At 39.3% G+C, this 26,148-nt stretch overlaps 3 protein-coding genes across 5 annotated transcripts in view; 1 reads left to right on the forward strand and 2 right to left on the reverse strand.

Moving 5' to 3' along the window:
* Nucleotides 1-7,283, reverse strand: part of srpk2 (SRSF protein kinase 2) — a 64,142-nt gene extending 56,859 nt beyond the window's left edge. For 2 of the 3 annotated variants that reach the window (XM_079685467.1, XM_079685468.1), the window contains exons 1-2: nucleotides 7,148-7,283; nucleotides 6,835-6,901 (exon numbers count right to left, since the gene is read on the reverse strand). In XM_079685467.1, the coding sequence (XP_079541593.1) occupies nucleotides 6,835-6,901; nucleotides 7,148-7,163 (83 nt within the window). In that variant the 5' untranslated portion in view covers nucleotides 7,164-7,283. Of the gene's footprint in view, nucleotides 1-6,834; nucleotides 7,089-7,147 lie in introns of those variants that run through there. The other variant, XM_079685464.1, reaches the window with a different exon arrangement.
* Nucleotides 7,284-10,967: 3,684 nt separating this feature from the next.
* Nucleotides 10,968-20,691, forward strand: pus7 (pseudouridine synthase 7). Its single transcript, XM_079680818.1, has 17 exons — nucleotides 10,968-11,092; nucleotides 11,276-11,387; nucleotides 12,121-12,429; nucleotides 12,513-12,597; nucleotides 13,296-13,412; nucleotides 13,506-13,650; nucleotides 14,976-15,087; nucleotides 15,200-15,277; nucleotides 15,462-15,590; nucleotides 16,267-16,392; nucleotides 16,486-16,547; nucleotides 16,646-16,806; nucleotides 17,259-17,385; nucleotides 17,707-17,808; nucleotides 18,115-18,244; nucleotides 18,564-18,655; nucleotides 20,175-20,691. The coding sequence occupies exons 3-17, from the start codon at nucleotides 12,131-12,133 to the stop codon at nucleotides 20,309-20,311; spliced, it is 1,902 nt and encodes a 633-aa protein (XP_079536944.1). The 5' UTR covers nucleotides 10,968-11,092; nucleotides 11,276-11,387; nucleotides 12,121-12,130; the 3' UTR covers nucleotides 20,312-20,691.
* Nucleotides 20,692-21,463: 772 nt separating this feature from the next.
* On the reverse strand, nucleotides 21,464-23,513 carry LOC307041584 (endonuclease domain-containing 1 protein-like). Its single transcript, XM_079685051.1, has 2 exons — nucleotides 23,134-23,513; nucleotides 21,464-22,994 (listed from the first exon to the last, which is right to left on the reverse strand). Exons 1-2 carry the CDS (start codon nucleotides 23,425-23,427, stop codon nucleotides 22,404-22,406), a joined length of 885 nt encoding a protein of 294 aa, XP_079541177.1. The 5' UTR covers nucleotides 23,428-23,513; the 3' UTR covers nucleotides 21,464-22,403.
* Nucleotides 23,514-26,148: the final 2,635 nt, after the last annotated feature.

Raw genomic sequence — 26,148 nt, forward strand, 5'->3', positions numbered from 1 at the left:
AAACTTGAACTGTAATTCTAATACATCACACACTGGTGATATGTGGTTCTTACATCAAACTAAACCTAAATGACAGCATTCAGAAACTCAATTACTTCAGAAAAAGACAAATTAACCATAAAATATGGAGAATCTATTAACACAAAGTGCTGAAGATAAAGTCTGTTTACTAATGTCATACAATGCTATGTGTACATATTTGTATGTATTCATATAAGAACTCATGCTAACATTCAATTTACATACTAATTTAAGCACATTTTTGAATGGTTACAAAAAACTAAATACTAATAAGGCTGTACGATTAATCGATTTTTAAATCGAAATTGCGATTTGAAATCATGCAATTAGCAAATCGCAAAGCCTGCGATTTGGGTTTTCTTCTTCTTGTGTGTCAGTCATCCACGCCAATCAGAAGTGCTGTGCTCCACATGTAATAGCCACTGTTAACCAATCCGAAGTGGACCAAGGTGGGTGGGTGTGGGTGTGTGTGTGTGTGTGTGTGTGTGTGTGTGTGTGTGTGTGTGTGTGTGTGTGTGTGTGTGTCACTGTCTTTGTGTATGTTTTTATCTATGGAAACACCCTCCTGAGGATGTCCTTTTAGATTATATATAATATATATATATATATAGCGCAAATTGAATCGCAATATCTGTCAGAAAAATCGCAATTTGATTATTTCCCAAATCGTGCAGCCCTAATAAGGCGAACTTCCTTCAATTGTTTTGGAGACATTAAACTACAGCAATGTTTCTTAGCAGCAATCAACATGTGATTTCAATCCTAACAGACTCCAGATTCAGCTTGCTTCCTGTTCCCAGTGAATAAACCCTGTTCTGTCTCTGCACAGTTAGCCGGCTGCCTACTCTCATCTTCAGTCAAAGACTACGGGCTGGGCAAAACCCAGAAAATCAATGCAGTTCACTGCGCAATGTGTGGGAACATTAGTCAGGTTAGAGTCAGCTCATTTCATGCAGAAAGGTCCATAATGCCACGACTGGTACTGCTCGCTGAAAGACATATATCCCAAAAGAATAATAGCATTTAGACTCACCAATGCTCTGCCTGCCACGCTATGACTAATGAGTGCTATTATACTAGAGCCACTTCGATATCTTTCACACTACCAACCCCAGCAAGTTTGAGTATGCTTATCCAAACTCATTTAATCTTCAAGACAATTCACATCAAATGACTTGAAAATGGCTATAAGTTGTCATTGTCTTATTTAAAAAGCAGACACGCATCTCAATCTCTATTCAACAAGGCAGATCAAACGTTTACTCTTTAATCCGGGGTGGACAGTTTGGTGGATTTCCAGCAGAGGAATGCTACATATCGCACGTATGGGTAACCTATGACAGGTCAAAGGTCAATAAAAGGGTTTCTTGTCAAACAATTCATTCTTTCATTATTTATCTGACTGTACCGTTAGCCTTTACTTTAAATGGCCTGAATAGAGAACCTTTTATATTTTGAAGTCACTAAATATGCATCTCCACCCTCACCCTGTCATTAATCGTACTTCATCATTGTTGTTCCTTGTACTCATGCCGACTAGCACTCGCTTTGTTATTATTACAACTGCTCTACTAGAGTCAAAGAGCCAGTGTTGCTATGGTTACATGCACAACAAAGGGCATGATTGTCCATTTATCTCAAATGACAGGCAAAACTCAATAAAGGGAGGGATGATAGAGTGAGAAAACATAAATGTGAAGGTGTAAAAGCTATGATCCCTCACTAAACAAATCCTTTCAGAGAAAAGAGGACTGATGCAACTTGCTTTGTTGTTGGTATTAACAAATCCCGCTAAAAACAAAGTGACATGGTAGAGATGTAACAAACTGTAGGGACATTTGAAGATAACATGGCATTAATCGGTTATTATTTGCATGTTAAAATACTCCATCGTCCGATTACTCACAGGATATACTGTAGTTTATAAGATATCAAACTTAAACATGTTATGGAGTTCACAAATCACATTGAAAATGCAGCTGTCGACATGGAAATTTTTTGTAAATGTCTCACCACTTTCAGCACTTCTCCACACTTTTCGCTCTCTTCTAAACTGAAAATGCATCTGGAACACATTATAACATCATTTGGGCTTAACTCAATTAACTTGACTTTGACTGAGTATAGTCTGACTTTCGGCAGGAGGTTGGCGGCAGCAGCCGAGCGGAGGGAGCGAGTGGGAGTGTGTCTGTGGAGGAGGTCAGCCAGGTAGTATGGGGTCAGGTTATGGAGGGCTTTGTATGTCATCAGGAGGACTTTGTACTGAATTCTCTGGGGGATGGGGAGCCAGTGGAGCTTGATGAGGACGGGGGTGATGTGTTCACGGATTCGGGGGTTGGTGAGTAGACGGGTGGCGGAGTTCTGGATGTATTGAAGTTTGTTGAGGATTTTTGCAGGTGAACCATAGAGGAGGCTGTTATTACAAAACATCTGCAGAGGTCAACGGAGCCACGACAAAATGTCCATAGACTAAAACTTGACCAAAATGGGATTATTTTGGGCCATTATCTCTAACCTAACATTCCTAATACTTATTGGAAGACATGAACACCAATCCTAATATATTTTCTTCATCTTGTGTTTTTTTTTTCATTTTGGATTTGGGCTTGGGAGTGAAAAAACATGTTACCTGGACCTTTAAGAAATTGGGATGGATATGAATTGCTACTTTCAGAAAAATTAAATGAATCAATCGAGGTACAATTGGTAGTTTGATTGATAGTAATAGTTGCAGCCTTATACAAAAGCATGAATCAACTGACTATAGGCTGAAAGAATTGAACATCTCTATTGGAGATTGACTAGTCTAAGTATAAAACAAATACAAGTATAAGTTCCTCAACCTGTTGGATCATACAAAACAACTCATGGCTCAATACCAGAAAGCTTTCAACGCCTCAACTCCTATCGAGTATCTCTCAAGCAAACACAAACAGATGACTCAATAACTGACATGCATATTATACAATACTAACATCCAGATCATCAAGATAGATCGAGGGAAGTATAGAGATAGGATCAGGTTACAGTGTGCGGGCAAAAGCCGAAACTTCAAAAGGACAACACAAGCAAAAGTTGGAGGATGAAAAGAGATAGTATATCAAAGTGAACTTAGAATGAACTTTCTTTTGGGCCACAACCAAGTTCAAAGCATCTTCTATACTCCTCCTACAGACACTGCTCGTCTATACCTGCACACTCACCGAGTTATTTTAGAAGATAAATCCAAGGAAATAACACCAAAGCACAACTACGCCTACAAATCACAAGGGTGTCTTTGAATGTTTCTGGCATCGCTCCAGCCTAGTACACAGTCTTTGTTCAGCACCCTAAACAGAAGTTTTAAAAGCTGGAAAAAGGCTTTGAAGAACACACTTATAGTTGCAAGGCCAAAAGATCAGTGTCTTGCTTACAAACAAGCTCTGCTCACCAATCCATACCCAAACATGTGACTGCACTGCTTGTGCTGATGATGTTAATCGTCAAGAACGGAGCATGTGTTCCCTCAGAAATGGGGTGGTTCCCCTCTGGGTAAATCAGTAACAAACAGCTCACATAGTTCTTTTAGTAGGAAATTAAGTCCTCAAACAAAATGTATGCTGCTCGTATCTGATCAATGGTGTCTGAGATACTGTGTGACAGATACAAAATGACTAATCCGTCATCCTATTATTTGAACAGATGCAGTAAATAAACAGCTGTCAATGTAATCACTTGAGTGCATCTGCAAATAAAGTGTTTACATTGATTCATCTAATAATACTGGTATTTTGTCAATTACATCGTGTTGTTTTCAATTTATTTCAAAAGGATTCAACTATGTTTGCTGATATAAATATATTATTTGCTTTGCTTGTTTATATTCATAGGTTATATTTACCCAGTTGATCATATAAGTGTAGCCTGTTAGCATGCTAGCATTTGTTAATATCGACCAAACACAGAGAAGGGCTCAGGTGGTTTGAAATGACATTGACAAAAGTATTGGGCAGCAGATTAGACTGAGCTGAAGATGGCACTAGATGGTTCAGGGGATCACTAAATCTGTATGCAACGATAACTTATCCTGTAAGGACCTTTGGTTAGATGTATTTTCCTTGACAATGCATTGAATCGTTGTCAGGACATTACCCGTACAACCAGGGGCAGACTGGGACTATAAATCAGCCCGGGACTCTCAACCGGCCCACTTCGGTACCGCAAGTAAATACCACTTGTAAATTGTCGAGGGGGGGGGGGGGGGGGGACCCACATCGTCCGACCGGCCCACTTCAGTACCGGCCCATCGGGACTTGTCCCGATGGCCAGTCCGCCACTGCTTACAATGAAAAATGTCAACCTGCATGTACAGTATATGGCGCTTGGAGAAAAGTCAGTGAATGCCAATGTCAGTAGAATTGAAGGCATCGTGAATGTCCATCCTGTTGGTTTTTTTGATATTTCAGTCTGGACCCAAGAGTGGACTGAGTTACTGAGCTTGTCAACTTAAAAACAGAATAGCAAATTAGCCCCAATCTGCCGGGCATGCAAGTGAAACTGATGCATTTAAATGGGATAGAAAGCATGATTGCGCGAACAACAAAAATACTTAAATATCTTCAGGATTTCAATCTTGATGAGCAGACCACAAAAGCAAAAAGAAGTTCCTATGGAAGCCACATACAAAATAGAATTGATGTGTCCTTACACAACGAGGCGGTGTCGATAGATGTCGATAGATGTCGGGCCGTCGATGAGCGTCGTGTCGCCCTACACTTTTGAACTACCGCTGCCTGCTTACCTGCCACTCACGCATGCGCAGTTCGTACGTGCTACTTGGCCGTCGACTGAAGTCTTTGCGGTGTGTTCCAGTGCGAAACATGGCCAAGACGCAGGAGACGCAGGAGACGTGAGGCGACGTGTCCCGACGGTTCTTTGGTGTCAGTTTGGTGTGTAAGAGGCTTAAGAGGCTTTAAAGAGGTTAGACTTTGTGATTATATCCCTTCTCTCTAGACTAAGCAATGTATGTTAAGATGGCACCCAGACAGTGTGTGTACTTCTTGGGGTTGGGAATGTGTGTAGATGCATTTTAGTGTGAGTGTGTCTGAATGAATAAGTTCAAACATGGGAAGAGGTATCAGATGAAATCAGAAGAGATTAAAGCCGACCGACAATGCAATCACTGCTGAACCTGAGTACACACTGCTCTGAAGGTGAAAGCCCATGTTTGTTGGAATGAGCTCGCCTCAGCTGTGTGAAGCCCTTCAGCGGAGGCCAGGCTCTGGATCAAAGAAGATCATAATCCTTATAAAGTATTTATTTAAAAGTGTGTGTGTGTGTGTCTGTGTCTGTGTGTGTGTGTGTGTGTGTGTGTGTGTGTGTGTGTGTGTGTGTGTGTGTGTGTGTGTGTGTGTGTGTGTGTGTGTGTGTGTGTGTGTGTGTGTGTGTGTGTGTGACAAACAAGAGTATATGTGAGTGTACTTGCCTTGATACCACTGTGACCTCGGCCTAGATATGCATCTGCTAAATGAATAGCTTTAGTCATTTGTTTCATTGTACAGCTGAGATAAAAAGTGAATCGACAGAAAAAAGAAGCCGCAACTATTTTAGATTAATTTATTTATAATTTGAGTCATTTACCAAGCAAAATCAACATGATTTCCGCTCTATTCCTTGTTTAAAATCATGATGAATTGTATTTTTGGAGCAAATTATAAATCAGGAAAATGAGTGCCGATGTATTCATCATACAAGTATAATCTTTAATCAAGAGACATTGTGCTACTCATGTTCTGTCCATGATTAATCCCCCTCAGAGTTAAGCCCTAGTGTATATATCCAGGCATACCATGGGGACCATCACCAATCTCAAAGCTACCACTGGGTTCATTTTTTATTTACAAGAGATAGCTGCTTTTAAGGGATAATAAAAACCTAAAATAGATGAAAATCCAGCATATGGAATTACCTCACCACTGACGTAATGTTTTCATGATTTAAGACAAAAAATCTGAATAACTGGCCTTATCATGCGGGGTCTTTTTTGCACATATCTGTTTGCTGTATTTCAATGTGCAGGTGTTTGGGAAATCCAGCACATTCTAGCATCAGACAGAGCAGCCCCCTGGGGCGGGTGGGCATTGGTTGGCATCACCTAATTGATGCCTTCTTCGGCTGCTGGTGACGTCGCTCCAATAGCATCATGCCATGAAGAAAGCCCCCACTCTACACTCTCCAATTCGCATGCACTTTACACTGAGCTGCTCACACTCCAGTCCGCTGCAAGCACACACACTGGGGAAATCAAGCTGAAATACCCGTGCATCTGCAAGACTGCCTATACAACCAGACACACCAGGAAACAATGCTCATACAAATTCAACAAAAGTTACATAATCCAGCCCCATGATGTGAGAGATTCCAAAATAGACATTTCGATAGAGGGGGGTGTTTTGGTTCTTATCAGTCTGGTACTGCTGCAAAGAAACGAGCTGTCACATCTCCTTTTACAACCCCCTGTCAAAATAATCAGTCAGGAGGCTATCAGTCGTGGAACCCAAGAGAGGCAAAAATAAGGCATGTAGCTACTGTGGATAGAAGCAGGCGTTAGGGAGTCAAGTGGGGTCGTTTTTTAACGTAAATGGCAACTTATCACACTCCAGAGTATCCCATATGCGTACTGAAAGTAAACGCCTTTGGCCATATGTGCGCACAGTCTATACCGGCATCAGACGGTGAGACACCCGCTGCCAGCGAGCCAAACCCCGGCAAACAAACACTTCACTTTCACCATGTCGTGCAGTCATCGAACGCCGCCGCCGCCGCCCTGCTTACCTCCGATGGTGACCAGTTCTGTCTTTCTTCCCCTTCGGCCTCCTTTTTCTAGCCTGGATGGCCATCACTGCCGGGGCGATGTGAGGTTTATCAACGGGCATGACCGAAGTCCGAGTCCGGGGAAGGGTGTAGGAGGGACGGGGAGAGAGAGAACAAACATTCATCATTAGGCTTTAAAGCTGGCGGGTCATTTAGCGTCGTTTGGTGTGTTCTGGTAGGTTAGCTACACGGGTAACTTCCGCGCCACCTTTCATGTAAAATACAAACAGTAAGTGTGGTAGCATGTTCAAGTTAGAGGCTGAGGGATACGCACCTTTCCTGGAGCTCATGTTGCCTCCTCTTCCCCTCAGCAGGAGCTGGGGCAGCTCAGCGGCAGCAGCCGTATTCTCTCTCGCAAATACACACAAACACACACATGCACATAGACACTAACCTCTACACGCGCTCCCTCTGGCGGCAGTGACATGCAGTGGCCGCGTGGATATGCACCAATTTGCCACTATGTAGTCATATTTAACAATAAAATGATTTATTAATGTATTTAGCCTATTGGGAATTAACTATTTATCACATGTATCCGATTACCAAACAATATGATTTGTTTCCTTACTTTTTTCATGAAGGAAGCGATTAGAGGTAAACAGAGCGTTATATTATTGACTCTCATTAGTGAGGATTAAATGAGAACCCTTTTCGTTTCGTTTACTTAGGTACAATTAATATTAAACATTTGAAGTTGCTTTATTGTGAAATGGTAGCCATGCAAGATGGTGTCACATACAGTACAATTATGCTTTATTAAGGAGAATTAGACACTTTAAAAGCTAAGGAGCATGCACCTGAATTTAATTTAAGTGCAATACAACATTGTTGCTTGTGTATAATAAACACATAGACCTACTACATAAGTAGGCTATATGTTCCTGAATACTGTATATCTGTAGGTAGGCGTACATGTTTTAGGTATTTGTACTTTAAGTATTTCCATGTTATGCTAAGCTAAAGTCTACTTTTACCTGATGAAAATTAAGATAGAAGGACATTACCTTAGCTCCACTACATTTAGAAAATTCATTAAATGTTTAATTGATTTTCAAAGTATTTGCCAATCAATTTCCAACTCTGCTATAGTTCACTATGCCAAAGAATGACAAACATGAACTAATAGCATTAAACAGGAAACCATTAGAATGTATGGGAGGAAACATATGGTAGCATTGACAGAAGTAACCATGATGTCATATTTGCAAACAGCGTGTTTGATTCACAGTTAACACAACCAACAAGTCCTTATTGGTTTACTTATTGATACGTTTCCCTGCAAATGTAAATCCGATCTGAGGCATCTTGCGTTAATTCTCAGTGAAAAGGTATCGCTGGGATTCGAACCCAGGATCTCCTGTTTACTAGACAGGCGCTTTAACCATCTAAGCCACGACACCGATATCATCAATATTTATTACTATTAATCAATATCTCCAATTAACTGCAGGATTGCTTGGGACTTTAATTGAAGTAAGTTGATTCCATTTAGATTTTTCTTCATGTATTTTCATGCAAAGTTCATTCCGATTTAACAGGAGTTTTATGTGAATTAAAAATATATTGTATATGCACTTTGTTAGAAAAAGTGGTGGGGACCATTTTCCTGATTTAACATCAGCATAGGAGAAGACAAAGGATGTCCCTCCCCTGGGTGTTGAGCACCTGCATGAAAAACCAATGCAAAGACCAAGGTGTTTCTAAAACATTGAACGCCCAACTATATGTCTTGCTGTGATGTGATCTTGAGTGAATTTGTCTTTATGCACACAACAAGCACACGGTATGGAGGACATAACATGAAAAGGGTAAACAAAAAATGAATGCATAAATACAGGAAACAAAACACATAACAATAAATAAAAGAGAAAAAAACTGAAATAAATAAATGTGGAAATAAATATAGCAATAAATAAACACAAGAAAAAATAAATATGGAAATAAATAAAAAACATAAAACAATATCATTCCTATATTAGGGTTAGACTTGATTACCTGAATATGTCCTTTAGAAAAAAACTGGAATTAAGCCTAAATATCTGTCTACTTTTTTCAGTTTTTTACACCACAATTAAAAGCGTTTTTACAAAAGTTTGCGAGAGCTATTACTTTGAAAGAACTTGCAAGAGTTCCTCCCGGGCAGCTCAGTGAGGTACAATAACAAAACAATATCATGCTGGGAGTTGAACCACTGACCCTCAGGTTGGAAGACATCCATTTACCCCCTTGAGCCAAAGTCACACACAAATGTTGCATTAACATCTTACTATTACCACAATATAACATTATCATGAGGAGGAAAGGACTTGTCAGAGGAGATATTGTAAAAACACTTGTTGAAACTCATCACAGGAAGTGACAGTCCAATTTCTTACATCTGTTCAGAAATCACAAGTCTACCAGGGCATGGAGTCATGTTTCTTTTTTCCTTTACAAACAATGGAATTAAGCCTTGGTACCTTTCCAACTACCAAACTTCAGGTATTTTTCCAATAAAAAAAAAATTCTCCATTCAAACAACAAATACTCATCTCGATTGGGACATTCTGGCTATGAGTTGATCATTTTTGAACAACAGCCCATAATTGGGATGTGGCTGAGAGGAAGAGCTGTTCTCTTTGATTCTGAAGGTGGTGGGTTCAAAACCAGCCAAGCAGTTATCAAGTTGATTTTTCCTATTGTGTATTGTGCTGCTTGCGAAATGTGTGCGTTATCTCACTGATATAGTGGAGAAGAGCTTCAAAAATAAAAACATCTCAAACCTGTTAGAAATCCCATCCCTTGCACTCCTGTTACTGAGTTTTCGGTAGTAGCAGAACCTTTAATAGCAACACAATTTCTGACGCTAATAAACATTTATATCTGGCTCTTGAGTGCTCTGAAGTGAAATGTACTTTTTGCGCCAAATACATCAATACAAGTAAATCAAAGTTTATTTAATTAGCCCAATATCACAAATTGTACTTTTGTGTCAGAGGTTTATACAAAACATGAATACGCTGGAATTTCCCGGTGCTGTAAGCTTTTAAAATATGTATTGAAGACAGAAGAGTCACTGTGTTTCGCCTTGCACTGTGTACAACTTGACACACAGCTTCTAAATAAAATGGGGACTGTTCAGAAAAAGTTAAATAAATATTATAGCAACTCAAAGATATTGTTAAAGACATGTGCACAACTTTCAGAGCAATTGAAATACAATTGTTATAAATGTTGTCGTATCCACAGAATACAAGGCTACCAAGCAGAACAACATTGTGTGAAACACGCACAGACACAGAAATTAATAAATATATTAATGTTAGTAAAAATAAATGTAATACATTAAATATGTGTGTGTTCTGTTTTATTCTCAACTTATATATTTTTATTTATGAATTTATTTTTTCTTGTGTTTATTTATTCCTGCATTTGTTTCTACATTTATTTATTTCTGTATTTATTTCCTAATTTATTTATTCTTTTATTTATTTATTCCTGTATTTATTTGCGTATTCATTTATTTATTCATACAATTATTTATGCATTTATTTATTTATACTTATGTCATGTTCCGTCCTCCATATAAGGAGGAATTATTTTTGGTTTACATTACTTTTTTTTTTTAATTGCAGTGCCTGCGCCCTGCTGCTGCTGCAAAACTTTTTTTTACATTTTCTATTAAAAGTTTACTTACATGTCCAAATTGCAAATCTTGACACTAAACCAGTGTTCTTGTTCATTACATTTCTTTGTGCACTTTATTTTTCAGAACATTTAAAAGTTAGCCTATACTTTAAAAAAGTGGTGTGGACAAAAATTTAAATTTCAAAAAGTGGTAAGGACATGTCCCCATCGCAAATGTCGCCTATATATAAACGGCCTAAAACACATTGTAGACGATTAACTCTCGAATTGTAAATTCATTTTTTTTATGTTATCTTACCCTAAATGTGTTTTGTAAATGTCTGTAATGTGCATTGATTTTAATAAAATCATGTTCATTTGTTTTTTATTTAATTGTATTATTATCTTTATACAGTCTATGATTATTATGTGAGAAGCTAACTGCATGATTGACAGGTCTTTAACCAAACGTTTGCAGTGGGCGGGCTCTAGGTGGGATCTGTTTCCGGAACAAACCCCCCCCCCCACACACACACACACACACATACACACACGTGTGTGGCAAAAGCTGGCTTTCAACGCTGTCCGTATTGCATATAATCAGACGCAGGTAAATTGCAATAGAGCTATCTCTTGAAACATAGTCGGGTTTTGCTTTATTTACCCCAAAGTTTTAGCTTAGCTTTGCTGTTACAAATGCTAGCATTAGCAAGTAATGTTAGCTATTACATGCGAATGCGCTAGCTGCTTTGCTAACTTTTGAGTTGCTATTATGTTCATTTTGTCTTTCCAGGGCCTCAGCAAACTCCAGTCCGTTAACAAGTTGCTGCAAGTGTTTGGCAGCTGTGCAACAAGAAGAGTTACCCTGATCCACATCTATTTTTGCAACCTCAGCTCCACAAACTGTAAGTCATTTCAATCGCATTGTTTAATAGGCCGATATTGTGATTTGAGTTTGTTGTCATTCCTCAAACAAACACTGCAATGCCAAACATCTGCAGTTGTTTTAAGTGCATCGATTCAAGATTATTGCATAATCGAGTTTAGCATTTGCAATATGTTACTAATGATGATCACAGTGTTTTTAACCCACAGTAGGGAGACTTGCATAATGTAAGAATGTATGCAAATGAAGCCACGGTTGCATTCAAAGTTTTGGTTCAGTTTAGTTTTTTTTTTTGAGGTTAGAAAAAGGAAGACAGCTACAAAATGTCAAGAGAAATAAGTTATCATATTTTAATATTGAAATATCCAATTTGTTGTATGCATATAGACTTTTTGCACTACTTTTTATTTTGTATTTTATTATATGTTGCATTGTTGGAGGAGCTCAGGTCAGAAGAATTTCATTGCCATTGCTATAAGCTACATAGCTTTGTGCATATGACAATAAAACCTTTGAATCTTGTTTTCTCAAAAATATAAACTTGATCATACTGGATGAAATGTATGCACATTATATAATGAATGTTATTGTAGATGTAAGTTTTCCTACTATGGTGTCACAGTACTGTATGGCACTACCGGTAATATGTATTTATTTGTATTTAATCAGCAGGCATTTTACAATTGTTGTCATAGTAGGTGTACTCTTCAATGGAGTTACCTTTCTATGTTTTGAATCCTCTGTTCTCAAAGCTTGGCTCTGATGGCTGAGCCTGAGCACGTGTCCGTCACAGTCCAGGTGGGAGAAAAGAGAGGCTGTCCGGAGGAAGAAGGCAAAGACACACCTTCGAAGAAACCCAAAGTTGAGAAGGATCACAAGAATGGAGACCCTCCAGTCAAAGTGGATGAGGAGGAGGAAGGGCCTGATGGGGAAGCAGTTGATGGAGAAGAGGAAGGTGAAACCTTTGCCGATATGATGAAGCATGGCCTCACTGAGCTGGATGTGGGTATCCTGAGGTATGTCAGTGACCATGAGGGCTTCTCAGGAATCCTGAAAGAAAGGTTCGTCATGACAGCTTTTAACTAGTTTGCATAACTTGTTTCAGTTTGGATTGTTTAACAGATAATCTGTTGTGTGTTATCAGATATTCAGATTTCGTGGTGCATGAGATCAACAGACAAGGCAAAATCGTGCATTTAGATGACCTCTCCGTCCCTGCAGAGGTTGAGGTAAGTTATTGGGTTACATTTCAATCCCCAGTGTTTCTAGGCAGACCTCTAAGCAGCTTAAAATCCTCCTGAATCCCTATTTTTCATATCTTTTCACATTCTACGCATCATTTTGTGAAATGGTTTGTATTGGAATTTGATCATGTTGGTCAATTCCATACACAAGACATATGTTGGCATCCATCAGTGTGATAGGGATCTCTCCTAAATAGATTTTTGTGAGATTTCCTCAATTTCCCTCTGTTAAAGTTTTGTTTGGGAGGCGCTATCCTTATCTGAAGCAAGTCATATACAGATAGAGGGTTTTGTAGTATGCTGTACAGATTATAAAAACCCCTGAGGCAAATTTGTGACATTGGATCCATATAAACATATTCTTCTTCGAGTCCGTAGCAATCTCAGATGTCGTTCTGCCAGTATCGGGCACAGGCCACATAAACATATTGACTGAGCTTCTCCATTAGACTATTATTGAGTTTTGAATACTATGGCTAAATGTATCAGTGGACAATAAGCATTTAAAATGTATTATTTCTTGTTCAGAGATTAAACGACGTCTTGAATTCATTATACAACAAGTACAAATGGTAATCCAAAAATAACTACTGTTACTTTGACACTCTTAGCAAAACAAATATAAAAGGAAAGCTTTGTGGAAAGCAACCATCAAATGATGTTTAAATGTTCTTCTAATTTAGGAAGCCCCAGAGCCTGAGCCCAAACCAGAGGATTGTGACGTGCTAACAGAAGAGCAGAAGAAGAAGCTTGGCGAGCTGCAGCTCTTCAAAAACAAAGAGGACGAGGTCCCCATTGAGGTGAGTTCACACACACTGGATCCCTTTGTATCACAACTCAAAACCCAGTGGACGTTTTAGGTGATGACCTTTCTCTTCTCTTAACATCTGTAGGTGATGGAGGATACTAAAGAGAAGCGGACACTGCTCCACAAAGCCATCAAGACACAGTTTCCTGGTATAGAGACAAAGACGGAAGAGAAGGAAGGACGCAAGTTCATAGTAGCCTACCATGCAGCTGGGAAGAAAGCTCTAGCAGGTAAGAGGAGAGAAGGAGAACCAGACCTCAGCTTTACAGTCTGGACAGGGTTCTTGACCGGGTTCTTGACCAGTCAATGAGTAAACTAATATGTCTACATTAAACTTTTCTGCTGCAGTGCATGTTTACCACAGCACAGTCAAAAGTATGCATGCACTAATGAATGTGCATGATCAAGGCACCTGCATGATTCTGCTCCGATCTGTACTCGCAGTGTTTGTTAAAAGTAGCTCTATGGTCTGAGTTTGGACTTCATTTGGTCAGAATGAAGACTCTCAGTATTTTGATGCCTTGAAAAAACCCTTGTTGCTTAAACCATTTTAATTAATACTAGGGATGTCCCGATCACCTTTTTTTGCTCCCGATCCGATTCCGATCATTTGATTTTGACAATTGCCGATACCGATTTTTCCCGATCCGATCTTTATGCAATGCATTAAGGGAAAAAAAAAGAAAAAAAGTATTCAAGTTGTCCCTTAAGGTTATTTTTTTATTTAAATTTGATATTCTATCCAACATGGATATAGCTTCTTTTTTTCACAGCAGCATTGGATCAGTTCAGTTGTGCAGCATTGGATCAAAACAAAATAAAGCTTATCAGTACTCGTTAGCTTACTGCTACAATTAGACACTGCGCCCTGCCCACTCTGTTGCCAGATTTGAGAGAAATAAGCAACCAGGTCTATGAAAACAAGCCCCAAAGAAGCAACACATACATGATGTTGTGTCATTTGAAACCAAAACTATGGCCTCAGGATGACTTTAAGACTTGAACATGGTCATTTTTGTTTTGTAACATTGAATACAACATTTAAAAAAAAGTATTTATAAAAAAAAAAATGTCCTCCCGATTCCGATCTTTTGAAAATCACGTGATCGGCTCCGATCCCCGATCACGTGATCGGATCGGGACATCTCTAATTAATACTATGCTCCACTCTCAGGCCCATGCATGAGATCTCATCCCTGACATCTCACCCCACAGTCCTTAAACATCTTTTACTCAGTAACATTATTCTATCCTCCTTTTGCTCCCCTCTGGTGGATAGAGGTGAAAGCAACTGCAGGTAAGAACTTATTCTCCACACCTCAGAGGAAGTGGTTAAAACCCACACGGAGTTAGGTGTCGGTTACTAGGAAAATGCTTTTTCTTTTTGTAATCAAAAAGTAAACGTATTCCCCATTTATTATAAGCAATCACGAATGAGTTTAACTTAAAGGTAACCACGTGGAAATACCTGGAATCTTAAAAGTGAATATTTTTTTTTGTATCTGAATTATTTAGCTCAACAATTTTTACTATGTTCTTCATGTGTCCATAAAAGCTCCAAGGAAACACTTCTGGCCCAAAAACCGTGGCAGTTTCTGCCACTTTGTCCTCTACAAGGAGAACAAGGACACCATGGATGCTATCAATGTGCTCTCAAAGTTCCTCAGGTTTGTGTTGAACTTTAAAAAAAGATAATCATTTCATCTTAAGAGACAGATTGAGAGTTGTTTTCCCAGTGAAATATGATTTGAACCGTCATTTCTTCATTTGTCTTTCTAGGCTTAGACCCAACATGTTTTCCTACATGGGAACCAAGGACAAGAGAGCCGTCACTGTGCAGGAGATAGCAGTGCTCAAGTGAGTGTGGAATGCTTTAAGCTTATCACAACATGAATGAATGTGCATTCATTTCATTGTCTGTGTATGATTTGTGAACGAGTGGTTCATGGTGCATCTTGTCCGTGCTGGAGGAGTTCCTGCTGTTACTAGGCAGCATTTTGACAGGATGAGTGATTCTGAAACCTTGTCCCTGTCCTCTCAGGATCACAGCAGAGAGGTTGTCTCACCTCAACAAGTGCCTCATGAACCTGAAGCTGGGAAACTTCTGCTACAAAAACCATCCTCTGAAGCTGGGAGAGCTGCAGGGCAACCACTTTACTATTGTCATCAGGTCAGCAGATGTTATTTAAGCAGATGTTACGTCACTTGTCACTTTAACTTATTCCGTACTTTATAACTTAGATGACCAAATATGTACATATGCTGACAGTTATTTTACTCTTATTTTTACTCAACTCCTATTGCATAGTCTTTTATTAATATTATCATTTAAAAAAAAATCTTGATTTTATTTATTTTTGAATAATGTGAATCTTTGCTGTCCTGTTTTTTCACGCTTACCCTGTTGCTGCTTTGTACAACTGAATTTCCCCTCTGGGATTAATAAAAGTTCATCTTATCTTATCTTATCTTACTTAAATCCCTTTTGTTATGAATGCTGGTTACCTGTAACCAACCAGTGGTTGTGTTTCCAGTATTATCAAGTATTTTGTTAATAAGGCTCCTTATGATATCAAATCTGCCATGTCTAAAAAATGTCAACGACTCCCCAAAAAGATGTATAACGCATCAATTCTCTGGTTTAAATATGTTGTCCCGTTGATTTTGTTTAAATTTGAGCTTGATGTTTTGCTTCTAGCTTTCATTTTTAGGAAGTCCTGTATCATATCTCTTTCTTCTAAATTGTTCAGGCATAATGTGTCTGGCCTTGAAACCATTGTTTACTTCCCTGTCACATGAATGTACTTCTCATTGTTGTTTTATTTGTTGATTTATCTGTAAATCAGGAACATCTCAGGCACAGACGAGCAGGTCGAGCAGGCCATGACGTCCATCAAGGCGACAGGCTTCATCAACTACTATGGGATGCAGCGCTTTGGCACCACGGCCGTGCCTACACAACAAGTTGGAAAGTAAGGTCAAACCCAAGGAGCCTGACATACTGTATATTGTGATTATGTTATTAGTGTTTACTCACGTATTTTAATCCTTTTGTTTCGGCGCAGGGCTATCTTAAGAAATGACTGGAATGAGGTGGTGGATTTAATTCTGAAGCCCCGTCCTGGAGGTACGGAACTTCTTTCTCTCACACTTTCTTCTACTATATTTAAATTAGATATGCTTTGAAATATGTAAATCTTTCAACCCTCGTTAACACTTTTTCAGCGGAGAAAGAGTTCCTGGTGCGCTGCAGAGAGGAGTGGGCAAAGAGTCAGGACCCCGAGGCGGCCCTGAAGAAGCTTCCCAACAAACGCTGCGTGGAGGGTCAGCTGCTGCGAGGCCTGTCCATGTACGGCAAGAAGAACATCGTCACTGCTTTTGGGATGGTTTGTGCCCTTTTTAATTATTATTGTTAATGCTATCAATAAGCTGGAAATGTGTGTTTTAAAGAAACAGAACATCCAGTAAAGCAGCAAAGGTCCGATGTAAATGTATGTTTTTTTTCCTAGTTTATAATGCAAAGGAATATGAGACTTTAAAAGAGGGTTTACACAGTTCCATACAAATCTGATTTCTGACGTGAAAGTCTAAATGGGTTTAAAATAAAACAAAAAATACACCTTTTTAGGTCTTAAAATGAATGCTCTACTGTTGTGTTGTGCTGCAAGTAATCTAGAGGGTCACAAGAATGTAGTTATGTCTTTCTTGGTGGAAGAATTCCTTTAAATTCAATCTACGATGTCTTGAAAAGTCCCGAATGTGAACTGTTTAAATGTCCAAAACATTGGAAAATACTTTTCAAGAAATGGTCACTGACGAGTATTTGTTATTCTTTCAGCTCCCTCGTAACAACCGCCTGATGTACGTCCACAGCTACCAGAGCGTGGTGTGGAACACCATGGTGAGCCGGAGAATCGATGCCTTCGGCCTGAAGGCTGTGGAGGGGGACCTGGTGCTCAAAGGAAGTAAGAAGACCCCCTTTCTATTAGCTTATGATAAATATTAAAGTCAGTGTTAATAGTCTTTTCATTAAACTCTCAGACAAGTAAAGCAACAACACTATACAATGTTTAGTATGGTTTGAACTATAGTTTTAAAGAACCCCAAATCAAAGTAATTTAAACTTGTGTATTTTAATTGACTAAAATAAGTGTTATTTATGGATATTGCACCGAATATATATCATAGGGTTTTCAATTTGGCACCACCCGAAACTGCATTTTGGCCTAATGTTGAAAAGATACAACTGCTGCCTTCTAATGTTGCATCTTGATATTTCCATGTAGCCACAGCTCATGTGCTGTCTGCAGAGGAGGCTGAGACCACCTCCATCCATGACACCGTGATGCCCCTTCCCGGGTTCGATGTCATCTACCCCACTCATCATGGTAAGAAATGGTTCTTGGTGAGAATGTGCATGTTAGATTAAAAGATAGCTGTCAAAAATAACATTGAGATGTTTTAAAACTAATGCATGGTACTACACGAGCTGCACAAAAGGCTTCTAAGCTCCACAGGCTGCTTACATGGATCTGAATAAAAAGCTAATTGAAAGAAATACAAAAAGTGTGGTTTAGCAAAATCTGAAATCTTTGACGAAGAAACAGAATTCACCTAAGTCCAGAAAAATAAATCAAAGGAAAATGTAGACCTGAGCTTGTATTTACCTGTAACGTTGTTTCTATCTTGTTTAGTGGGTAAAGGTTACAGAGAGCTGCTCACTGCAGACGGGCTGGACATCGACAACATGAGACACAAAGTGAAGGACTATTCTCTGGCCGGAGCGTACAGACGCATCATCATCAGACCCACTGATGTCAGCTGGTGCGTCGCTAATCAAATACTAGTATTGTAGCGGACTCTAAGGAAATCATTGTCTGACACTACCAACCTGAGTTTTTAGCTGATAAAATCAACGACACAAGTTATGTAGTCAAAGATAAAAGTTGGTTGTCTATTTTCTCACAATTTCTACAGCATATCATTTCTCCACATGGTGCAGTAGTGTTGCACTTTGTTCTGTAATGTTACCCATATTGTAATACAGAGATTGTTATTGTGTACTGCAGGTATTTGAATGCTTTACTTCAATGATACTGTGAATTCTCTAACCTGTTGAGGTGTTTCTGTCTGTTTAACGCAGGGAGGTGATTCAGTATGATGACCCCAGGATCTCCTTAGTGCATAGTGATTTTGAGAAACTGGAGAATAAACCCGCTCCTGTTTACAACAAAGGTAAATGTATTTTTTTTTTCTCTAACTAACTAATTCCACCAAGATTTTGATCCCACAAATCACAAAATCTACATTACTTGAGATGTTTTTGGGTTGTTTGCCCATCCATCTATATATCCATCCATCTGTCCTTTACTTGTGGACATGATATTTAAGGAACAGCTTAAGGGAATGTCTTCAAATTAGGGGTGCAACAACTAATCGATTAAAATCGATTACCAAATTAGTTGCCAACTAATTCAGTCGTCAATTCGTTGGTGACGTTATCACGTGTGTTTTACGCGCCGTTAAGCGCCAACGTTATTGGTCTTTTTATTGGTACTGGAGACATTTAAAAAATATATGTCGTATGAATTATTGCTACAAAAACATTATATCGCAGTCTTAGTGTCGCCAACTCGTTTCTAATATGCAAAAAGACAAACAAATGCGTCTATGATGCATTTTCGATCAGACGAGATCTCTCTCCCCCGTCTGTGTGCGAGGGGGAGGGGCAGTTTACACACACGCGGCTGCTACATGCAGCAACACACTGAGGAGATGGCGGAGAAAACGCGCTCCGAGGTGTGGTTAAACTTTACCCGTCTCGATGCTCGTTGCCAAAAGTGCAATAAGAGTTTAGCATGTAAGGGCGGTAACACGAGCAATTTGTCTAAACATTTATCAAAAGTGCACCACATCCAGACGGAGGAATGCACCGGGTTCGACTGTCTTTCTAGTAGCTCTGTAGCCCCATCCACGAGTAACGTTTCCACGTCAGGTGTTATGTATGCTAGCAGCAACACACAGAGTTAACTACATGATACAAACATGGGTTAATGATTAGAGGCAACTGAGTTATTTATTTTGTTAAAGTTTCAGCTATTCACAGTTCTGTCATCAGATTATTTAATACGATTTGTTAAAACACTGTTGTTTCTTTTGATGTGAAATATTATTTATTTTATTTAAATAAAAAGCAATGTTAATTTTGTTCAAAATGTGTTTAGTTAATTTAATAATATATGCATTTTTGAATCAAGTATGCATCTTTATTGTCTTCATTGTTAGTTTTCACATGCCTAAAACAACCTCAAGCTAAGTCTAAAAGTTGATGGCTAAATAAGAGTGTTTGAGAAATTGTGCAAGGCACACAGTAATAGTCCGAATAGTCGATTAATCCTTTCATTAATCGATAATCAAATTAGTCGTTTGTTGCAGCCCTACTTCAAATGTTGCACTAAAGTCCACTTGGACTAAGAGGAACGATTTTGAAGATGATTTAAGTTTTGGACCATAACTCAAGAACTAATATGCAAAATGCAACTTGACTTTCTGTTGGAGGAGTTCAAACACATGGCGTTAATTCTAGTTATTCTAGATGCATTATATCACGTCTGTCGAACTTGGCACGTTAAACAATCTGCAATACATTGGCAGCATAGAGCTGGGATGCATGAATGTTGATATTTGTTGGCTTTATAGGGTCTTTTTGACCGCTCCTCTTTCTCTGACACTGTTTCTCTCATTCCTCCGACAGAGGGGAAGCATCGGGCTCTGAGGATGGAGTTCTCCCTTCCTCCATCAACCTACGCTACCATGGCCATCAGAGAAGTCCTCAAGGTGGACACTAGCATCAAGAAACAGACGCAGCTCAACACCACCTGGTTCAACTGAGGCCAAAACACTCAAACCGGACTGCTGCTGCAAAGCACCGACTACTGTGGCTTCTTACTCTTGTGAGCGTTTTAAGTGAACGGAGAGTGAGAGAGAGAGAGATTTGGCTCTATGTGAAGCCAAACTGTTATTTCTTTGAAGTACAAAGAGCAACAATTTACCATTATTACATTTTTATTACAGTGTTTCTGTCCTGCAATGATTCAGCATATTTTGAAAAATGTTTACTGTAGGTAGACGTTGTGCTTACAGGATGCTGTTGCACAAACTGATCAGCTTTGTACAAAAATATGAGTTTTTGTTTTTTTAACTTTGAGCTGAATGTGTGAAATGTAGAAACTCTTGAAGAGACATTAAAAATGTTGAGTTTATAAAATGAAGTCTGTCTTTGAATTAAGTGTTGTCAAAACGATGATGTCTTTGCGTAATCATTATTTTTACCTATTCTTCAAAAACACTGAAGTATTTCTCCACCTTTTTTTTAATAGTCAGGATAATATGCTTGTTGTTGGTGGATGTTAGAACAGCACTCCCACAATAGAGTACTTTTATCATTTTTGAATCATAAATCTAATTGATAGATTTATGATCTGTAGATTTATGATTTGAAAATGATAAAAGTAGGGTAGACATGTGGAGATTATCCGACTGAACAAAACGTGATCCGTCTCTTAAATGTGTGTCAACCACAGACCTTATTTCGAGCTATTTTACAAAATCCTATGGAGAAATTGCATCGCTTTTTTGTCGAGGGAACCGGGTTACTTCCGGGTTTTAGGACGCGTCACTGTGGCACTCTATAAGGTGTTTAGCACTGCTACACACATATTACATGAACACTGTCTCCCTCTGCTGGCAATAAATCTTAGTGCATTTCCAATTAAGGGTTTGAAATATATTTGTGGGACTCTGTCAGTCTGCAGCTGGTAAAACAGTGGAGCCGACCATCTGGCTCAGTGACCTGCCAGCTGGCAACATACAGCTACCCTCTCCAACAAAATACAGTTACAACCATAATCTTAACCCTCGGGCTGTGTCTGCCCTTCGAGATTTGGATCATTTTATTGTGTTTTGATTTTTAGCATCTATGGCAGGCTGTAGCAAAAATAGATTTGACCAGGTCTGGACCAAAAGTAATAAACACAAAAAAGCTCAGGGATTATGATCTTATTTTATTTATACTCAATATAGCTTTCACATTTCATGGCAGTTTGAAATCCAAATGTAAAGAAAAGGAGGTACCTCAAAAATAACAAAATAAGCTGAGCCCATTTCATTTTTTACTGTTTGCTATTCTGATACACTAATTCCTATTATTCATTGATAAGTGAAACTATTTGATGGGAATAGTCTTGTTGAGGATAACAGACTGATAAGTCAGAATGTGGATTGTACACCAGTTGGTCATGAGTTTCTCTGTGTTGGTTACTATAAAGGTATATAGCTGCAGTTAAGAGGCTGGATGTAAAACTCCTGGTCTAATCTGTCGGTGATGAACAAAAGGCCTACAGAGGCTGGAGTAGTTCCCAGTCAGTAAGTTAACATCAGATAAGGATAGAGTGAAGGAAGAGTACAACCATTTAGGGTTTTCATGGTGAGTGAACTCGCAACACAAGCTAGTTGACGCACCATCAAGTACAACATCATTTCAAATGTTTTACTCCGACCAATGTTTTAATGTAAGACCAATTTTAACCTTTGGGGACAATTATATGTATACAAATCTAAGCTCAAAGTTCCACTTAGTACCTTTTCAGAGCTTTCAAAACACATCCTTCTCAGCAAATGGTGCTCGGAAAAGTTTGTAAGAGGACCTTTGGGGTTATATTCTTTACACTTTGACCACGTTAAATAAGAAAAGATCAGTGTAATAGTGGTGGTTGGATTTACATTTCAATCTGCAAACAAGCTGCCAAAGAGCAAATAAAGATATGCTAGATTATATCTTGGTGAAGAAATTGAGACAAGGGAGCATCAAGTTTAAATTACCCCAGAAAACTGCATAAAGTAATTCAATATTACTCCTATTTGACGGCTGAATTTGGAATCTTAAAGACAATTGCGTAAATATAAAAGGACCAATCTTCTTCTCTCACGGCATGGCACTATTGAGAGCCACGCAGTTGTCATAGAAAATCTGGAAGGAGCTGTCGACATAGGTAACCTTCTTCAGGAAGTCCTCCAGCTGTTGCACCGTCATCTCCTGGACCTTGTTATCCTCCCTGTCGTTGAGCCCGTGAGCTGCAAACACAGGAAACTTTGAGCGCTCGGAGAATGGTGCATTGTGGTCAAAATCGATGCAGCAGTATGCCGACCACAGGTAGGTGGGGATGCCCAGGCGGTTGATGTTGTGTCTGCGGATGCTGTGCCCAGAGGTCGTGACCCCGGTGACTATATATGCGGTGCCACGACAGTAGTTGTTGAGCCGCCTGCGAATCATGTGCAGGTGATCTTTCCAGGGGCCAATGTTGAACTCTCTGACCTGAGGGACCACGTTTGTCAGCGTGTAGGTGGAGGCTTTGTCATGGATGTCGGCCTGGTGCTCGTCCGGATTCAGCTGACCACGTTCAAACATGACACTGTTGGAGTAGTCTTCAAGCACGGCCTGAGCATCCTCAAAGCTCTTGTGAAGGTTTTCTGAAGGGAAGGCCTGCATCTCACGTGAATCAGACACTGTGGAGAGCTGTGGAGATAAATATTGAACTAAATAAAAACTTAAATGTGTGTTTAAGTAAGTAGATTTAAAGTATTTAGCATAAACATAGGACTGTATGCTTTTTTCAAAGCAGGTTAAGACAGCAAATCCAACACTCAACCCCTACCTGTGGTTCATACATCCAAGGCACATCCACCTTCTTGGAGCCGTCCGAGCGCTTGAAGGTGTACGCAGAATAAATGGGGATGTGGCTGAAGGAGTCGAACAGGGTGACGAATCGTGGTTTGCCCTCGTAGAACTGGCAAATCTTTTTAAAAGACAGCTGCTGAAGCCCTCGAGGCAGCGTGCCCATGTACAGGAACTGTTTACAGTTGGGAGAGAGGTTTTCCTGCACCTCTGCTCCTGCCATCACAATGACAAGAACAAAGAGGATCGATTGATATGCTCTGGAGACAATCATTACGAAATGGTTCCGTTTCCAATCCACGGTGCTTTTAATCCCTTTGAAAGGTCGTCCTGCTATGTGGACTTTGCCTACTCTGTGCTTCATACTGTCCCAGGCATATTATGCAAATTCTTATCTTGTTCACATTACCAGTAGGCAAACTATTACCATGTTTGAAAATCCATTGGTGGATGGCACAGTTCAGAGAAGATCCTAAAAGCCGTTCAAACACAGCTCCTTTCTGAGTCATTCTGGCTAAAGCGGCATCTTTTAGGTATTTTTAGTCATCACTGTACCGAAATAAAACTGAACATGACATAAAGGAAACTATCAATCAAGAAGAGTCTAAACACCCACACAATAAGCCTTTATTTCACAGCACACATTTGACTAATAACATTAATGGTGACTCTGCTCCATTTACACAAAATGTTCCTGTAAGCCATTATTAAATAAAACCTTTGATTTCCTTCAATGAGTCAGCTGTAAAAATGACAAAATGATGCCCGAAACAGTCATTTAGTATGTTTAATATTTGAAACCTTTCATTCAAGCCTCATTGCACAAAATAATGTCAGATGAGCTCAGACGTTACAGGGTTCCAGTCTAAGTTCTTTACCGGCCTAAAGACTTGTTTTTAACCTTCTGGTAATTGATACTCATGCAATTAAGCAAAGCCGCTGTATATTTTAGCACTAAGCTATATCTAGGTGTTTATTTAAAGCCCCGTGAACCATTAACTATTAACAATTGTAATGTATACTCTTTTAAGATACATACTGTTAAAATTATGTATCAATCTACTGAGTATAAATATTTGCTACAATATCTGATAATTAACCAAATTAGATAATGTTTTATGCAAACAGTGTCAAGCATGAGGTGCTCGTATCTGTATATCTGCTATCAATACCAACCTTTGATCTGTATGCTGTATTTTAATGTCTTCTCTGCCGTACAGCTGTTTGTTACCCCGCAGCGCATCCTCCCCAACAGTTGGATTCTCAATGAAACAGTTGTATTTACTCTGCCTTTCTTTCATTGTGTGTGTGTGTGTGTGTGTGTGTGTGTGTGTGTGTGTGTGTGTGTGTGTGTGTGTGTGTGTGTGTGTGTGTGTGTGTGTGTGTGTGTGTGTGTGTGTGTGTGTGTGTGTGTGTGTGTGTGTGTGTGTGTGAGAAAGAGAGAAAAGACTGGAATGTTTTTAGAAACATCTGTTTCCATAACAACAGTTGATGGGGCAGAGTGTGACCTCTGCCCCTGTGGTAACAAACACTTCCTGTTTACTATCGGGACATCTTCACTGTTTACACTGTAACCCCGTACTGACCTGGAGTGCCCATCCATCCATCCCTCTGTCCATACATCAAATAACTAAGACTAGATAACAGGGAAACAGTACTTTAAAATGCTGTAAAACAACAAAAGCTCTATCAAATCACCTTACTTAGTTATGCTTATAATTTGAGTATAACAAAAAATATATTCTGCTGTTGATTAGAGGACAGTTACTGGTCAGTATGAATATCTTCTCTTTTCTCAATAAAGTTGAAAATATTACTGTCCAGTTATCTATTAAGTTCATTTATATTCCAGTTTTGGTCCACATATCAAAACATTACTCTGATAAGATGATACAACTTGACTGACAGCCCTGCTAGCCATACTACTATCTCTCCTGTATTTGCAAATTGCTGTGTCACGTATGAGGGATAAGGAGACAATGTACAAGTCTAACAAATAACATTTTCTTCTCTCATAGCATATTGCCTGCAATGGCTGTAACTATGACGCAAATGTTGTGTCTTTGCCAACTTATAACACAAATACACTTTTTATTTAGGAGGTCTAATCAAAGTAGCTCTTAACTTATGTGTGTCAAATAAGTGCAGTGAAGTAAACAAGTAGAATATGTCCCTTTACAATGTAGTGGAGTAGAAGTAGTATGCTGAAGTAAAGTGTACTACCTCAACATTGTACTTCACACTACAGACAGTACTTTAATAAAATGTTTACTTTGAACCTTTTGGCAGAAGATGACACAGCTGTGTTTTTTAAACCAGGTTTGTCCAGAGTAATGATTTAAAGGCCCTTTAAATATATGCATGAAAGCTGTATCATGCATCCACTTTCCCGTTCTTTGTGAGGGAAAGTGAGAGCTGTTTGTGTGGGTTGTTACATTTAACCACTATACACACTGTGTGTGTTTGAACATGGGAAACACAACAAAAGAGTGTGTTAGTGTTTGCATACATCTGTGTTCTGTATGTGCGTTGAGAATATGAGCAGCTTAGAGGATTGTGGGAAATCTGTTTGTGTTTCTATTTGTGAGTCTCAGGTTGTGTGTGTTTGCAGGGGGGAAGGATGGGTGATGTTATTGTGTCTCGCGGGAGGTGTGTGTGTTTGGGTAGTTGGGGGGGGGGTTGTTTGCAGGTCTCGTAAGTCTCTGCTGGGGTGGTCTGGTTTAAGAAACAAAAGGGGGGTGTGCATGTGTGTGTATGGAGGACTATGCTATCTATTCAGACTCAGAGGAAGACACACCTTCCTCAGCCGGTTCAGTATAGATGTAGAGAGGATGAGGAGGAAAAGTGGCAGAGAGAAAGTGAAAGAAGAGAAGACAGGAGGAGAGGACAGCGGCTGAATCCACAATGATCATCACCCAATCATCACAGCATCTCGAAAAAGGATTTTGTCATCCAATCTTATGAAGTGGCCTGAGGTAGGTGTCATCATTCCTCT

The sequence above is a fragment of the Notothenia rossii genome (assembly GCF_949606895.1).
Source record: "Notothenia rossii genome assembly, chromosome: 5".
Taxonomy (NCBI): Eukaryota; Metazoa; Chordata; class Actinopteri; order Perciformes; family Nototheniidae; genus Notothenia; species Notothenia rossii.

Coding starts and splice junctions, on each gene's coding strand:
- pus7 (XM_079680818.1), top strand. CDS start 12,131: ATGGCTGAGCCTGAGCACGTGTCCGTCACAGTCCAGGTGGGAGAAAAG. Junction 15,278..15,461: donor CAGGAGATAGCAGTGCTCAA/GTGAGTGTGGAA, acceptor CTGTCCTCTCAG/GATCACAGCAGAGAGGTTGT. Junction 18,245..18,563: donor AGACCCACTGATGTCAGCTG/GTGCGTCGCTAA, acceptor TGTTTAACGCAG/GGAGGTGATTCAGTATGATG.
- LOC307041584 (XM_079685051.1), bottom strand. CDS start 23,427: ATGATTGTCTCCAGAGCATATCAATCGATCCTCTTTGTTCTTGTCATT. Junction 22,995..23,133: donor CTTGGATGTATGAACCACAG/GTAGGGGTTGAG, acceptor TTATCTCCACAG/CTCTCCACAGTGTCTGATTC.